Here is a 15,495-nt window from a genome sequence, read left to right on the forward strand (position 1 = left end):
GCTGGATCCGAAAAATTGACAAAATGGTTTATGTCTCTTCTATGGGGTTTTTATTTTTAAATCCATTTTTTTTTTTTTTAAACAGGATGATACTATATTGCTTTTCAAAGTATTCTGAGATGCTTGCAAGTTTTCAGAGTAGATAAGGCAGGAAAGGCTCACACCAGACTGCTTTTTATTGCCACATTTCTCAGAGCATGACAGGGGCATCTGCCTGTCTCTCTGCTCAAGGGACGCGGGCTGCAGAGCCTGCCTCTGGGGTCCCAGGATGGAGGACGTGGGAAGGGAGCCCCAGGAAAGAATGCAGCCAGGGGGAGGAAATGCCCCCTTGCTTCTGTTCCTGGATGGTCCTCCCAAGAAGCCTGCCCAGTCCCTAGGTGCCCTGGCTGCCCCTACAGAGAGGCGGGCAGCGCGGTGGGTGTGATGTCTCAGGCTGTGGTGGAAACCACTAATCTCCGGCCAAGGATGGCTGCGTCAGAACAGGGGAAACCTGTCCTTCAGGACGAAGCCACCCTCGCCACCTCCGCAACGGCCCTGCCTCCCACTCTTGTGTTCCCTCTCCCCGTGTCCGGCAGCAAGCACCCGCACAAGTAATGCAATCCCAGCGGAGAAGGGAACACGAAGGATGCTTGGTGAGCCAGATGGGTTTCTGTCGTTTTGAAATACAAATCATATGAGTGATAAAAGAGGAAGTCTTTCACTTAGTCCAAAAACCTTGAGATCTCCAAAGTTCATTTCTCAGACTTCAAGGTGGTGCAAAACTTTGGAGGAGACGCGTGACCATGCACTTTGAAATTCTTGCCACTCGACTCTGAGCTGTAGTGAGTCGCAGGCCCCGAAGTGATCAAGGACAGCCCTAGGGTTCTGGCTGGCCCTGAGGGTCCTCCAGCGCAGCTGGCAGGAGGGCACCCTGCTCCTCAAGCCCGGCCCCCTGGAGCCGCTCCCCACATGCGAGTTTTCAGACCATAGCGGAGGGGTTGTGTTCTCTTGGCTTTGTCAGGTTTACACCCTGCTGGTGATGCATTGAGAAACGGGAGCCCAGCGCAGTGGGCCAGGGGGGCAGGGTGGGCCAGCATGGAGTCCAAGAAAACCCAGTTAGCCCCTTTCTGGGGGGTTCTCTGTCCCTCCTGAGCCTCTGATCACATGCGCAAGAGTAGCAAAAGCTTCGCCGTGTAAATTAGTGTAGTGGCTAAAAGCACAGCTTTGGAGGTAGACTATCAGGGTTCGAAGTCCACCAGTGGCCGCAGTGGCCACTGCGAGGGTGGGACCTCGTGTCCCCCTTCCCATCTGTAAAATGAGGATGACCACAGTGACTCCTTCACAGTGGTAAGTGGATTAAGCAGGTTCATATTTGCAAAACACTTGGAAAGGTCCCTGGCATATGGCAAGCACTTAAATTAGTGTTTGCTAAGTGAGAGAAATGTGTGAAAAAAAAAAAAAAAGAAGTGAGTTCAACAGGAAGAGCAACAGAGAACTGTAGGGAACAGCAGACAGATGGCATTGGGCCGAAAAAGAACCCAAAATGGTGCCCTACATTGGACACCTGGTTCTTTAGGAAGGAGAGAAAAGTGTTGTGCGACATGAGCAGCAGAGCACCTTCCTACAGCACGCCTTTCGTTTGCAGGAAGACGGAAGCCATGGGTGCCCTCACCCTCTTCATGCCAAGGGCTGGGATTCTAGATTGGAAGGCTTCTAGATTGGAAGGCTTTTTGTCACATTATTGCTTTCCTCTGAACAACAGGGAGAGGGGGCCTTGAGTCATCTGCTGTGCCTGACGTCTCCAGAGTCCAGGCACAGTCATGGTCAGGACCCACCAAGGCTCCCGGAGACCATAAGGAGAGAGCTGCACACCACCGCGGTGGCCTCGTCCCCATGTTGCTAAGACATGGCTCATGAACAGCCTCCCAGGCCTCTGCAGGGCTCATACCGCCAGATATTTTGTGTCATTACTTAGCAGAAGCCACTCTTATCATGATCTTGATCCCACAGTCCCTACTCAGAAACTTCCACAAACTCTTAACAAAAGCCCGGTTCTGCCCTTATTCCAGAGCAAAACTTCCTGCCCCAGAACGCCATTCCAGGCTCTTGGGGGCTGAGCACCTTTACGGCTCCTCTTGGGATTTCTCTTCTGTCCAAGGCATGGCTATGTCTGCACTGGCCTCTGGCCTGCATTCGAATTCTGGCCTCCCAGCCTTTGCTGGGTGAGTCCTTTGTCCCTACTCCTCCCCGGATTGTCTCCAGCTTACCTTTCTCGGCCCAGACCAATGACCACTGCTGTAAGACGTTAGTCTTTGCTAACACTTTCAGGTCTCAGTAACCCACAGCAACTCTCTCCAATGACTGGGACTTTGGACCGGACATAGGCTCCAGGTCTGCCTTAGGACACATGAGTGCCGTTGCCCTGTGCAACACCTAGCCCTCTGTGTGTGGTATATGGCTGTAGGTGTGGCCCCTACGGCCAGCCAAGCTTGAGTCACACGGGCCTCTGCGCGGTTTCTCTGTTGCCTCACCAGATTAAGGATAGGCTGTGTCCACAGCAGGTGAGCAAGGTGTGTGGTGATCAAGCAAACGCATGAACGCTGACTCACCCTGACATTTCCAATTATTGGAGGAGGTTGCTGGTTTACCGGCAGATGGACTTCCGAGGGTGCCGAAGCCCCTCAAATCCCACTTCCCTAGCAGGTGTCACATATAACATCTAACTCACTCTGCCTGTGAGCCTGTCCCAGTTGGACAGTGTGACGCAAAGGCACCCACCTCCCCTTCTGCAAGGCTTCCCCCTTACCATGGTTCGGACACCATATTGCTTTTCCACTTTTTCCTTGAGCTGTTTGAAACAGGCTTCCATTCTCTCATGAAAGGGCCTCAGTGCTTCTGTGACTTTGTCTCCATGAATCCTGATCCCTTCAGCCAAAAATGGAATCTGAAAAACATAGCAGTCAACACTCCTTATTTCCTGGTTAATGGTCTAGAGAGAGGAGCGCACACCAGGCAGAAAGTGGCACTGTGCGCAAAATGCAACGGCTTTGTTTCCAAATCAAACCGTGAATCAAACTCATCAGCAGGCACATTACCCCCAAAGACCAAAATGTTCAAATTAAAATCATTTGTGTTTTAAATTGGACACGTTTAGTGCAGTGCTCAGCGCACGATGGCCACTCGGTGACTTTGCCTGACTCCCATTGGTCGGCCAATCCCAGAATAGACTCATCTGTGCTTTCCACGTGAATTCAGGAAGAACTGCGGTTCTGAATTGGTTTAGCTGTAACTTGATCTATTAGCAAAGGGTCATGTCACAGAGCAAAGGGTTTTTTTTTTTTTTTTTAAGCCCAGGATATTGCCTTTATAGGCAATTGAGAGCCCTATTCTAAAGCTTAAAAATCTAATTATTTGTGATCTATAGTCCTGAAGGACCTTCTTATTTGGAAAGGAAAACCAAATTTATTCTTCCTTAAAACTAAAAATAATCACTTCTCTGCCAACACTGCTGTCACAAAATATCCATGCCAACACTTCACTTCCAAGCGCGGAGATGTAGCTGACCTTTAAAAGCGTCACAGGGAGACATTTTCATTCTCCAGCCCCAGAGACCCTCGAGCACTGCTCTGGGAAGAGGTTGGGCGGGTGGGGTGGTCTAGGAGGGCTTTCTTTCTCCAGCTTCTGCTTTCCCGCAACACTCGGACCAGGAGTTAGACATTCTTCAATGCAATCAAGCTAAGAGGCTTCCTCTTAATAATTTATAATTAAATCAAAATACTGATTAAAAACAGATTTCCCTAATACAACAGAACACCAACCTCAGTGAGCAGATTTATTAGGGAGAAGGATAATAAGTACACAATTGAATTTCATGTGAACAAATTCAAGAAATCTTATCAAGATGAATCAATGCATAGAATGTATTTGGTTGCCATTTATAGCATGCAGCTGTTGCCTCTTGTGGTCTCCAGGGAAAGAGGGAAGGAGTGAGTGTTCCCATGTCACAGCCCACCCAGCCTGCCCTTGGGCTGCATGGGCACAAAGCTTGTTTTGCTGACAGTTGGGCCTACACCTGAGATACGGGCCAAGTATCCCCTTCTGGGTGGTCACCGTCAGAAGGACAGTGTGCAGGTGAGATTTCACGATGGCTGAGATGTTTTAATATTTCATATGAATTACTCTTGCAGATGGCAGCTTCCCCAGAGCTGGCCGCAGCGTGGTCGGGTACCACAGTAGAAAACGCTCACTCTAATCCTTTTGCTTCCTGAGTTCTGCTTTGGGGCAAGGCACAGGCAGGCTGGGGGCAGTTTTTGGTGGGACGCTCTCTATCTAGTGTGAAGGCGAGGATGGGGATGCTGCCTCAAGGTTAAAACAGAGCCACTTGAGATCCTGTAAGCATTTCCTTGTAGAATGGACCTTCTTCAAATATACAATATGCAGTCTAGATGTCTCTGCAGTTTTTGTTGGCTTGATTAAAAGCCTTAATTGGCCAGATTCTCTGACATCAAAGACGCCACTTGCTGGACTAAAGTTAAGACCATTTGGTTTGGGTCCCTGGTACTGCGTGAACTGCAAGCTGGCAGGTGAGATTTCTGGGGTATGAGAACTGACCACTTCAACAGGTGCCTGACATTGTCAGATGCAACTTTTTTCTAGGAAGGGATCTCGCCTCTGTTCTATGAGTCGGGGTGACCACAGCTACGCACAACCAGATGCTCTGTGCCAACACTCCAACATATTGGGTGGTTAATATACAAACACCAGCCATGGAATGAGGCCTGAAGTGATCTCTGGGGACCCCACAGTTCAGTGGGTTCCAACCTGGAAGGGCATCAGAAACTCCCAGGCAGGTTCCTCAAACCCACCCCGGGAGCCCTGATTGGCGCTGGGGTAGATCTCAGGAATCTGCATTTCTTTAAAGTTTCCCAGAGCCCAGAGAGGGGAGAGGGAGAGGGAAGAGACATTCCCCAAAGTCACACCTTGAGTTGTTCAAGGTGAGCACGCAGCCTGCTCTCAAAAGACGCCCTTCTAAGCAGCGGTGCCTTATGTGAGGTTTCCTCCTTTGTGGCCCCTGCACAAATTCATGGCCTGCCAGCAGCACAGAACATTTGGAAGCACTGCTCAGTGCTCTAGGAGCACCAACCCTGGTGACAATGGTCGCGCCTGTCATCAGCTGGTGATGATGGGTGGGTCTGGTCTTTTATCTTTGTGCATTTCAAAAGAGAAATAGGTACACAACACAGCGGTTTAGTGGGAGTCTGTACAGATTCATCTTTGGACGTTGGCAGTGCTGCTCCACAGGACAGCTGCCATTTGGGCAAGGACAGAGCTCGGCCTTTGAGGAAGGGGCTGGGGCTCCTCTGACCTGGTGTCAGCTGTCAACCCAGAAGAGGCCCCACGTCGCCTGCACCACTGGCTCCCAGCTGGGAGGGGCAGGTCCGCATCCCCCTGGTTTGGGGGTGCCAAGAGCAGAGTGAAGAGCTGCCTAGAACTTAACCCGCCTTCGCAAACGATTTCAGCACCGGGCTATGCTTACTGCACATCACTGATGGAAACTCTGCCAACGAGCCCTTGGGATTCCCAAGAGAAAACCTCACTCTGTCCTGATGGAGTTTCCAGAAAAAAAACCCAAACCAAACAAACTAACAAACGAAAACATAAGACAACATCCTGATAACCCCAAACTCCTTAATTTTAATGACCATATGACTCAATCACTGATACTAAAATATGGGTTTCCAAACATTTGCAAATGAAAGTGAAATCACAGGTAATGTTTTGAATATGTATTTTTCATCACTCTTTGATTTAATGAAGTTGCTAGAAAATGGATTCTTTCTTTCAGCTTTCCTGTGAGCTGCTTTAAAATTCATCCTTTAATATAGTTATTAGGGGTGATGACATAGTGCTGACATAAAGTTCTCTCTGGGGAACAAATTATTTTCCTCTGTAGGACTTGAAACTCTTAAAATCCAATTTGCTGTAAAAGCTTACAAGAAAAAAAAAATCAATACAACTTTTGCAGACCAAACTAGTTTTTGTGTGGCAATGATTTTATAGCCTTCAATGGAGTCTTGAATTTTGTACTCTTTGGTTTCTACATCTAAAATGGAATCACTCGGACTTTTAAACTCTTTTTTGGAAACAGAGGGAGACTGTCTACACGAGGCTTACATTTCATGCAGAGAACGATCCCTGGCCAATGAAGTCCCTGGCGCCAGCTCCCAGGGTTGGTTGGTTTGTTTCTTTCCTTCTTAAAGATTTTATTTATTTATTCAAGAGAGACAGAGAGACAGAGGCAGAGACAGAGTCAGAGGGAGACACAGGCTCCATGTAGGGAGCCCGATGCGGGACTCAATCCCGGACGGGATCACGACCTGAGCCAAAGGCAGGTGCTCAACCACGGAGCCACCCAGGCGTCCCTCCTAGGATTTCTTACCACAGAATAATCCTAATGCAAACCAATGTCTACAGATTTGTGGCACAGTCACGCCCGTTAGGATGGCTACTGTAAGAAAACAAAACAAAACAAAACCAGAAAATGACCAGTGTTGACTAGGATGTGGCGGATGTGAATTAAAAGACCACAAACAGAATTAGCATTGGATCCGGGAATCCCACTTGTGGGTATGTACCCAAAAGAACTGAAAGCAGAGAAACAAAGACATATGTGTGCATCCGTGTTCACAGCTAGATTATTCACGACAGCTGAAAAGTGGAAGTCACCCACGTGTCCACTGATGGATGACCGGATCAACACAATGCGGTCCATCCACGCAATGGAATATTACTTAGCCCAAAAAGGAAAGGGGGATTCTGACTCAGGCTAACAACACGGATGAGCCCGGAAGGCGTTACACTCAGTGAAATAAACCGGTCACTCGGGGACAAAGACCATACGATTCCACATAACGTGAAGTACCGAGAACAATCACGTTCATAGAGACAGACAGTGGACGGTGGATTCCAGCGGAGAGTTAGTGCAGAGATTTCCAGCAAGATGGAAAATTTCTGGAGATGGATGGAGGGGCTGGTGGCACAGCAGTGTGAATGTCCTTAAGGCCACGGAACCGTACCCCACATTGGTTAAGGTGTTACATTTTGTTATATGTGTTTCATTACTATGAAATATATATATATATTACAAGTTTGCTTGAAACCAAAGTTTGGCCCCTCCCCACCCCAAGAGGTCACAATGGTCAATGTGCTGGTGACGCAGAAGCCCCTGAGGTGAGGCTCTGGGAAGGCTAGGGTCCAAGTGCCCACGGAGATGTCTCCTCACCTGCATCAGGGCCCCAAGTGGCAGCCTGGGACCCCCAGCTCAGCAGAGTGGCCTGGGGTACTCGGCATTGCCAGCCCGCACAGGGCGACCCCGGCCTCGACCTCCCTCAGCTCTCTGCACTCAGCCTGCTGTGTGGGGATTACATCAGAGAGCACCCTCCTCACCTCCACACGAGAAAACAAAGCCTGAAGAAGTGAGATGTCCTAGGTACAGAGCAAGGGGGCCAGAGCTTCAGAGAACCAGGTCTGGATGTCCCCTCCTCCACCAGGCTCACGAAGGCTCGGAGGCACAGATGTGTGAACAGGTCACTTCCAACTGGACCTAAGACACCCCCTGGACCATGTCCTTCTAACACCAGGCCCTCTAAGGTAAGACTCAGAGGCCTCAGGGGCCATATACAGGATTACCGCTAGGAAACTCCAGTGTGGACTTCCCAACCCTGGCCACCACCGGGAAGAACAGGAGGGGTGGGTGCTCTGCAGTGGCCCACCCATGCCTCCCACACAGACGGCGTTGGCGTGAGCGCCTTTCCTGGGACGGGCTGGAGCTGAGCTCTTGGGGACATCGAAGTTCTGAGCTTGCCTCTGATATCTTGTCCTGTCAACACCAGACAGAGATCTTCCAGCAGAGATGGACCAGGCCCGTTGGCAAGGGAGGACTTTCTGTGTGTTCAAATTCAGGGCCGCAGCCTGGTTGCTGAATGAATCACGGCGCTGGTGGGTGGGTTTATCTGGGGGCAAACATGGCTACATGCCCTCTGGCTCATGTCCCAGGCTTCTGTGCGGGCTGGCACGTGTGCGGAGCCGGCCCAGTGGGTGTGGGTTAGCCTCCCGGCTCCAGCCCTGCAGGGCTGCCATCCCACGCTTACCTGCCACGCGATTAGGTCCTTGAGCTTCTCAATCTTTTCGTGGGCCTCCGGGTGCTCCTGCAGGTACCGCTCTGTAAAGAAGGCCTGGTGGAGACAGGGAGAGCCACTCAGGACACTGCTTACCCAACACGTGATTTTGCACACTGACCATGCACCAGACCCTGGGGATGGAGCCATATATGAAACAGACCCACCCCCCGCGGGATGGACCCTCCCCAGCACTGAGGGCAAAAGGCCTGGTTAGATCAAACACAACAAACGGAGCCAACGGGCAGCCAGGAGGGGCGTTGGGGGTGGCACCCCTGTCCTTGGAATCCGGCAGAGCCACAGCTGACCCTGACTGCTCAGTCTGCTGGCAGCTGCTCCCCAGCGGCTCACAGGGCCCTGACTCGCACCCGGCACCCTGCCCTGGGCCTGCTCTCTGCCTCAGCTTTTACTCCATCTGCACAAGGGGTCAGCACACTTGTCTGCGAACGGCCTCCACTCTGCCATCGTTATATCAGGAAACTGCCACAGACACTATGGGAGGAGTGGCTGTGGCCACGTTCCAAACCTGGTAACCGAAAGAGCCAGCTGTCGTGCAGACCCCTGGGCGTGCCCACACCCCACGCCCTTCAACTTCTGCTCCTTCCTACTGAGACATCTTCCGAGGAGATGAGCGTCTCCCCTGTACCCGCCATGCCTGCCGATCCCAAACGTTCTGATCCTTTTGTCTTTCACTAAAATGGTATCTCTTGGCTTTTATTGATCCAAGGACTCCTGAAAGCCACCCGAGGGCAGCTCTAGAGGGTAGTCCCCCCACCTGCGGGGACCACGCCCGGGGAGCCCTGCCTGGGGTCGGGCTCCTGTAGCTGGCGCCTCTAGGAGCTCCCAGGCCTGGCCTGGTCACAGCTGAGATGGGTCAGTGAGCCCACGGTGGATTCTGGGCTTGGAGATACGTGTCCGGAGACAGGCTGTCCCGAGACAGGGCTGTGCCGCCGGCACGTCACGTACCTTTTCATAATTTGCAAAGCCTCCCATGACGGCAGGGTCCACAATGCCATTGAGGAGCATGGAGAGGGGGTTGATGGGGAGGCTGGGGTCGTCCAGGTGCTGCTGCACCATGCTGTTCATCTTGTCGTTGGTCAGCTGCATGGTCTCGATGGCATTCTCCAGGGGGCTGATCTCCACCTGCAGGGCAAGGAGAAGACGTGACTTCAGGCCAGTGGCTGCATCCACCATCTTCTGCTGATTCTCTGGCCTGTGGGACCTTGCCAAGGGGAAGCATTTTCAAGTGGGGCCAGACTTCCTATTCCTCTGGACACCTTTCTTCCCGAGGGGTTTTCTGGGGGTGTCCCTCATCACCCAAACAAGAACAGCTGGGTGTTTAATATCATTGTGCATTTCCAGGTGTGGCCCTCCCATGCAAATTCCAAGGGCTGATACAAGGCTTCTGGCTCTGCGAGGGGTGTGTGTATATGCAGGTGTTCCTACACATGCACACACATGTATATATGTGTGCACGCAACCACATGTGGTCTGGTTCTTTTAAAATGGGTAGGATTTTAAGGAATTTTGAGCAATCTAGCACTGCCCCCTGAGGCAGGAGGCCTAGACACTATGAGCCTCCTGTACCTGTTTGGTCAGGGAAGGGGCGGAGGGCCCCGCCCTGGTCTCCACATTAGGCCACATACTCACTTATGAAGGAAGAGCCCCCCAAACCTGGTGGGAACATGTCACCACTTCCAATAGCACCTCACAGGCTCCATTTGAACACCTGCCACTGGTCAGTGGGGCCTTCTGTGCAGGACGCAGGGACCACTGCCCATCTTGCAAATGTCCTCCTTTCTCTGGGGACCCCGCAGCTCCCAGCAAGGCCCAGCAGAGCACACCTCTCTGGCTCAGTCCTAAGGACTAGGGAGACATGGCCGCAACAAGAGCAACCCCTTCCCACCAGGCCTCACTCTAATAGATGCTCAGTTGGGTCACAGACCCATATCCAGGGTGATCTCAACACAGGATAGTTTGGGTTTCCCCTGAAGGAGGTGGGATGGGTGCCTGGGAACCCCACCGTGTCTGCAGCAAGTGATGAAGCAGAGCAGCCTGCTTCCCCCTCCCCACCCCATAGCCCCTGGGGGTTGTCTGCCCAGGCAGAGGGGAGCAGGGGGTGGGGGGCAGGGACTTCAGAACAGACAACTCTGCTCGTGGCTGGTCCCAGATTCTAGAGCGATGCTTCAAGTCACCATGGAGGAAGGGCCTGGCCGGGCCTCAGAGCCACTGTGGAGGAAGCCGGCTGCTTCTGCTCCGCCCACTCTGTGCTGCCTGGGAGCTGACGGACAGGTGGTCACACACAGAGGGGCAGCCGGGCCCATGCTGCCCCCCCCCCCCCCCCGCTGCCCCAGCTGCGCTCACCCCTGAGCAGCACGTACCGCAGGGCTGCTGCTCTCACCCGGGCCCCGGCGGGGTCAGGTCCTGGCCTGCAGCACCCGAGGCACACGCCTCACACCTTCGCCAAATCCCCACTCCGGGGACGTTCTCCGCTTTGACTGCCTGCTAACTCCCTGCTTCTGATCCCGTTTGCCTCAAGAAAGAATAGTTTTCCTTTTAATCCAACTGCAGGGCTAGCTGCCACCCCTTGGGTGCCCCACGCGGCCTGGCCTGGGAGGCACGCAGGAGGCAGGGGCGGAGGTGGGGGTCCAGAGCGGCTCTCAGTGATGCGCTCCGGGATTATTCGGCTTCCAGCCTCTTAGTTCGTTAAAAACGGCAAGCAGAGCGGGGGGCAGAAGCACGTCTTCACCGGAAGTCAGGGCTCACCCCTCTCTACCTCTGAGCTGTTAAGCTCCTTCCTCTCGCGATCTGGCTGGCTCTCGAAATCCCGGCTTACTGAGGGCTTCGGGCAGGGGCTCATTAGGAAGATTAGTGCTGTTGATGCGAAGGCCCCCACTCCATCCTCATCATCACCCGGATGGTGCCAGCAAAGGCTTGCGTTTCTGCCACCAGCCATGTACCTTCTGAGGCCTCTCCATCCACTGCTCCCGCCTGGGTGCTAGGGGGGCTCGGAGCGGGCGCTCCTAGAGCAGAAAATGCAAGTGCCCCAGGTGGGAAGAGGCACGGAGATCCAGGGCTTCAGAGGAGGAGGAGGGGGGGGGCACCTGGGATGGGGGTGCGGGGGATGTGCCCGAGCTCAGATGGGCATGGATGGCAGACAAGAGTGGAAACTGGGCTACGGAAGAGGTTCCAGCCAGGTTTGGGAACCAAGTCAGAAGTTTCCAAGGGGACTCATTGGAAATGGGAGGCACCACCGCTCTGGAGAAGATCCCGCTGGCTGAACACAAAAGGCATTGCGACTCCCGCACCAACATACATATTCCAATCATATCTCTTTATACGGGCAATTGCCACTCCCTGAGACTTCCATATATTCAGTGAGAATCTGCCGCCGGGCTCCGGTTCATGTAGATGAAACTGTCCCGTAGCTCACCACGGAGGCAAAGCAAAGTTTAGCTGATGAGATGCGAGTCATTATTTCTTTAAAAAGTGCCAGTGAGGGGTATATTCTCAAGCTATTTTTACTTGAAATGAGCAAGTACTATTAATCAAGTTGTTTGTCATGTAAATGGCAATAAAAGCATCAGGAAGAAAGATCTTAAAAAGTGTATGTAAATTGGAACTTGTCTTAAACTTTTCATTTAGTTAACAGAAAGAACTGTCAAAACAGCACAGCGATGACTAGATTTAAATATTTTGTAAGAAGAAAGGAGATCTTAATCCTGGTTTTCTTGTCAGCTAGAGCTGGTTGTGATTACACAGCACTTCCAGCACAATATTCGTGGGCCAGGGGAGTCGATGCCCCAAGGACCACGCGGGGTGATGATGGGTTAAGTCCCGTCTGACCTGGGGTGGCAGAGTGCGAGACGAGCCCTGTAACGAACGGAGGGGAAAGCACGATGCCTTCTGGGGGGGGGTATCCTTACCATGAAAACAGATTTGACCTCAAACCACCTTAAAATTCCAGGTAATTTGTACGCGGTTGTGTATATGGTTCTCTCGATCCACATGTTCTGCAAAGGGAACACACACACGGCACTTGTCAGGAGAAGGATGTCAGCAGGTTGAAAGTTTCTGCCCTGATTGGGCGGGACAGTCACTCTCTGCGAGGCAGGTGCTCATGCGGGACAGTCCTCCCCGGAGGAGTCGCACGGGGCCCTCTCTGTGCGCGGCGTGTGGCACGCCATGCTCTGCCTATGGGCCGGACGGTCACATGAGACACAGCAGTGTCCCCTGGCCAGTGGCGCCAGCCGCCCTGGCATTTGGCAAAGAAAATAAAACAGGAGATTCGGGGTGAATTCTAGACGCCAAAACGAGGGCGAGCTCCCTCTGAGCAAACAGAGTTCTGCAAAGGCTCCAGGGGTTCTCCGTTAGCCTTGCTTCACGTTCAAAAGAAACTCAAAAAAAGAAAAAAAAAGAAACTCAAAGGTGCACAGACAGGTATTAAGGAAAAGTGGGTTTCATGAAAGTGACCGCTCACATCCTGAGACCGATCGGTCAGTATCTCAGGCTTACATTTTTATCTTGCACAATTGATGTATATTCACGATAGAAAATACAGATGTGGAAAAAAAAAACCACCCACCACCCAGAGATGGCGACTTAGACATTCCAGTAACGGGTCTGTCAGGAGTGGTCCTGCCACACACAGCACAGGCAGTTCTGGAAAGCTGCTCTGGATCTTAGAGGAGCAGCTCTCCCCGGCCTCTGAGGCTCCAGAGGGGCCAGGGAAGGGGCCGGGCCTCCGTCCCCCCAGTTGCTCGAGGATGTGGCTCCCTTGGGACCTTCCCTGGAAAGCAGCAGGGTGCATTTCAGAGCATCCGGGCTGCACCCCCAGCACCCCCACAGAGGCCAGCACACCTGGGGCAGGGGCCCTGGGTTCCACCGAGGGCCTTCTGGACAAGCCCACTCCGGTCAAGTCAGGTGCTATCTCTCCGCCTGCCCCCTCCTTGGCCGGCCACACTGAGGGCTTGGCCTGGCAGGGCAGCCCTCCCCGCGTCCCCCAACCCAGGGGGGCCAGGCCACCTGTAGTAGGGCCGAGCCTGGCTTCCCATTGCTGCAGAAAGCCCCACGCTTATCCGCAAGCCTTAGGCTTTGTCAGGCGTGTGAAGGACTAAATCCTGTGGCTTCTGAAAGCCTCGTCCAAGTGCGAAGGCCTAACGGGGCCATTAGGGGATTTCGGGCCATTTAGAAGAAGCACAGCCTCGGAGGCTTAGTGCGGCCCCGAATGTCAGGGGTCTCAGTTATTCTTAGCTCTGTCCCAATTGGCTGCACACCCATCGGCAGTTTGCTTGACCTCCTTGCGCCTCGTTCTTTATGGTTTGAGAACACACACAGCTGCCGGATGTGAGCTGTGTGAGGGAAGTTCAAGAACTGCCTGTAAATCCCGTGGCCCAGAGATGCTGCACAGAGGGTAGCGCTGCTGCCGCAAGCGCCCTACCAGGGACGGCTCAGAAAGCCACCTCCTCGGTGCTGGGGTCTTGTCCCCTCCCTCACTGCTACAGCCAACACTCAGTGACCAGTTAGCAAGGAGGCTATCCTGGGATGCTGGCACTAACCAAGATATAGGGTCTTTGTTGGAGATAACCAGTGTGGGGAGTGGGAATGACTCGAATCCACGGGACGTAAGCTCGTTGTGGACCCTGGGAGATGGCTTGGGGTAGGAAGGGCCTTTCAGCACCGAGACTGGAGACTCTCAGGCATTGCCCGGAGGATCACCAGGAAACTGAGGGCTTCAAGGGGGGGAGGTTGTATGGACTTGGCTGGAACTTGCAGCAACTTGGCTGGAAGTGCTCCAAACTTTACTCTGAGTCAGGTCACCTTTGACCTTCTGCACCCCCAGACACCTCCCGATGATAGGCAAGGGGATGCAGTCCCCAGCAGTGCTGCTGGTCCTCCTCGGAGGTGCCCGTGGCTAACAGCTTCCTGAAAATACAGGCCTATCTAGGGATTTCCAGAGGAGGTTTGCAGGACAGAAGGAGGGAGAAATGTTAACATTAAAAAATAATAATAATTGGGCTTTATTTCAAAAATTGATTTATCCTTCGTAAACGGAATCCATTAAACCAACTGTATATTTTTTAAAAAGCTGCAAAAATTTGTGTTAATATTTTCATGCCTCTAATGCAGGGGACAGTGCATGATAACCTTTTCGATTGGTTGTCACAACTAGGGAGGTGCTACTGGCATCTGATGGGTAGAGGGTCAGCGACACTGCTCAACATCCTCTGATGTGTAGGGCGGCCCCGGCACAGAGAATTACCTGGCCCATGACTCTGTGCTGCCCAGGAGCACCTACTCCTCTTGCGTCAGGGAACTCAGGTGATAGATAATGAGCATCTGGGTTTCTGCCCTGCTCACCTCTGACTGCTTGCCATCGGCCCCTCCGTGTGCCTATTTGTATTAGAGGCACCAGCAGGGTGCTCCGGGGTCCAGGGCTCAGAGGGAGATAGCTCCGAGAAGCCAAGGAGGGAAGTGAGTGTGTCACGAGCACAAGGTGCAGGGTCACAGCACCCGTCCCCTTCTGGTAGCATTACGAGGCCTTAGCGACCCCGTTTGTGAAAGGTTCATTGTTTCACCACATTTGAAGGGGTTAGGATTTGTTTTTGGACTTCTGCGCACAAGGCACAGAGACATCTGACACTGCACTGTGGTGACCTCCGAGGCCAGTTTTCCACAGGCGGTTTTGTTGGTGATGGAATGGGTTCTTTGGGAGTTTATCTAGTTTTTTTTTTTTTTTTTTTTTTTTTTAGATTTTACTTACTCATGAGAGACACACAGAAAGAGGCAGAGACACAGGCAGAGGGAGAAGCAGGCTCCATGCGGGAAGCCCGATGTGGGACTTGATCCCAGGACCCCAGGATCATGACCTGAGCCAAAGGCAGATGCTCAACCACTGAACCACCCAGGTGCCCTTTTTTTTTTTTTACCGCAAACTCATTGTCCGGGTTTTTCTCTCCTTTGCGGATCGGCCGAGAATATTCAAACCGCTGGACCTCGTTCACCCTGTAAAAACTGTACAGAGACAGACAGATCATTAGACATTTCATCCCCAAAGCAGTCGATTTGCTTTTAGACATGGGGTCTTGCCTCCCGAGAGGTCACTGCATCCCTTAAAATCTCCCCAACCTTGACCTGGAGGGATAGCTGAGGCTCCTTTTCCCCACCAGCCTCAGAAGAGGGATGTTGGCAGGTGGAAAATTTACCTTGGGTTTCTGCCTCTTTCCTGTCTCTGAAAACCCCCAGGGGAGAGGAGATGCTGAGTAAGAGTGAAACAGGCGCACAGAGAAAAGGTGAAGTGAAGGAGAGCAACAGGCCTGCGTCCCCCACTCTTATGTTG

At 52.6% G+C, this 15,495-nt stretch overlaps 1 protein-coding gene across 2 annotated transcripts in view; it reads right to left on the reverse strand.

Annotated features, from left to right (window-relative positions):
• The window catches only part of DOCK1 (dedicator of cytokinesis 1), a 497,787-nt gene that overhangs the window by 17,966 nt on the left and 464,326 nt on the right, over nucleotides 1-15,495 (reverse strand). For both annotated transcript variants that reach the window (XM_041744687.1, XM_041744686.1), the window contains exons 43-47: nucleotides 15,086-15,170; nucleotides 12,083-12,169; nucleotides 9,123-9,299; nucleotides 8,130-8,213; nucleotides 2,786-2,923 (exon numbers count right to left, since the gene is read on the reverse strand). In XM_041744687.1, the coding sequence (XP_041600621.1) occupies nucleotides 2,786-2,923; nucleotides 8,130-8,213; nucleotides 9,123-9,299; nucleotides 12,083-12,169; nucleotides 15,086-15,170 (571 nt within the window). The remainder of the gene's footprint in view (nucleotides 1-2,785; nucleotides 2,924-8,129; nucleotides 8,214-9,122; nucleotides 9,300-12,082; nucleotides 12,170-15,085; nucleotides 15,171-15,495) is intronic.

Source organism: Vulpes lagopus, chromosome 2 (genome assembly GCF_018345385.1).
Source record: "Vulpes lagopus strain Blue_001 chromosome 2, ASM1834538v1, whole genome shotgun sequence".
NCBI classification, from domain to species: Eukaryota; Metazoa; Chordata; class Mammalia; order Carnivora; family Canidae; genus Vulpes; species Vulpes lagopus.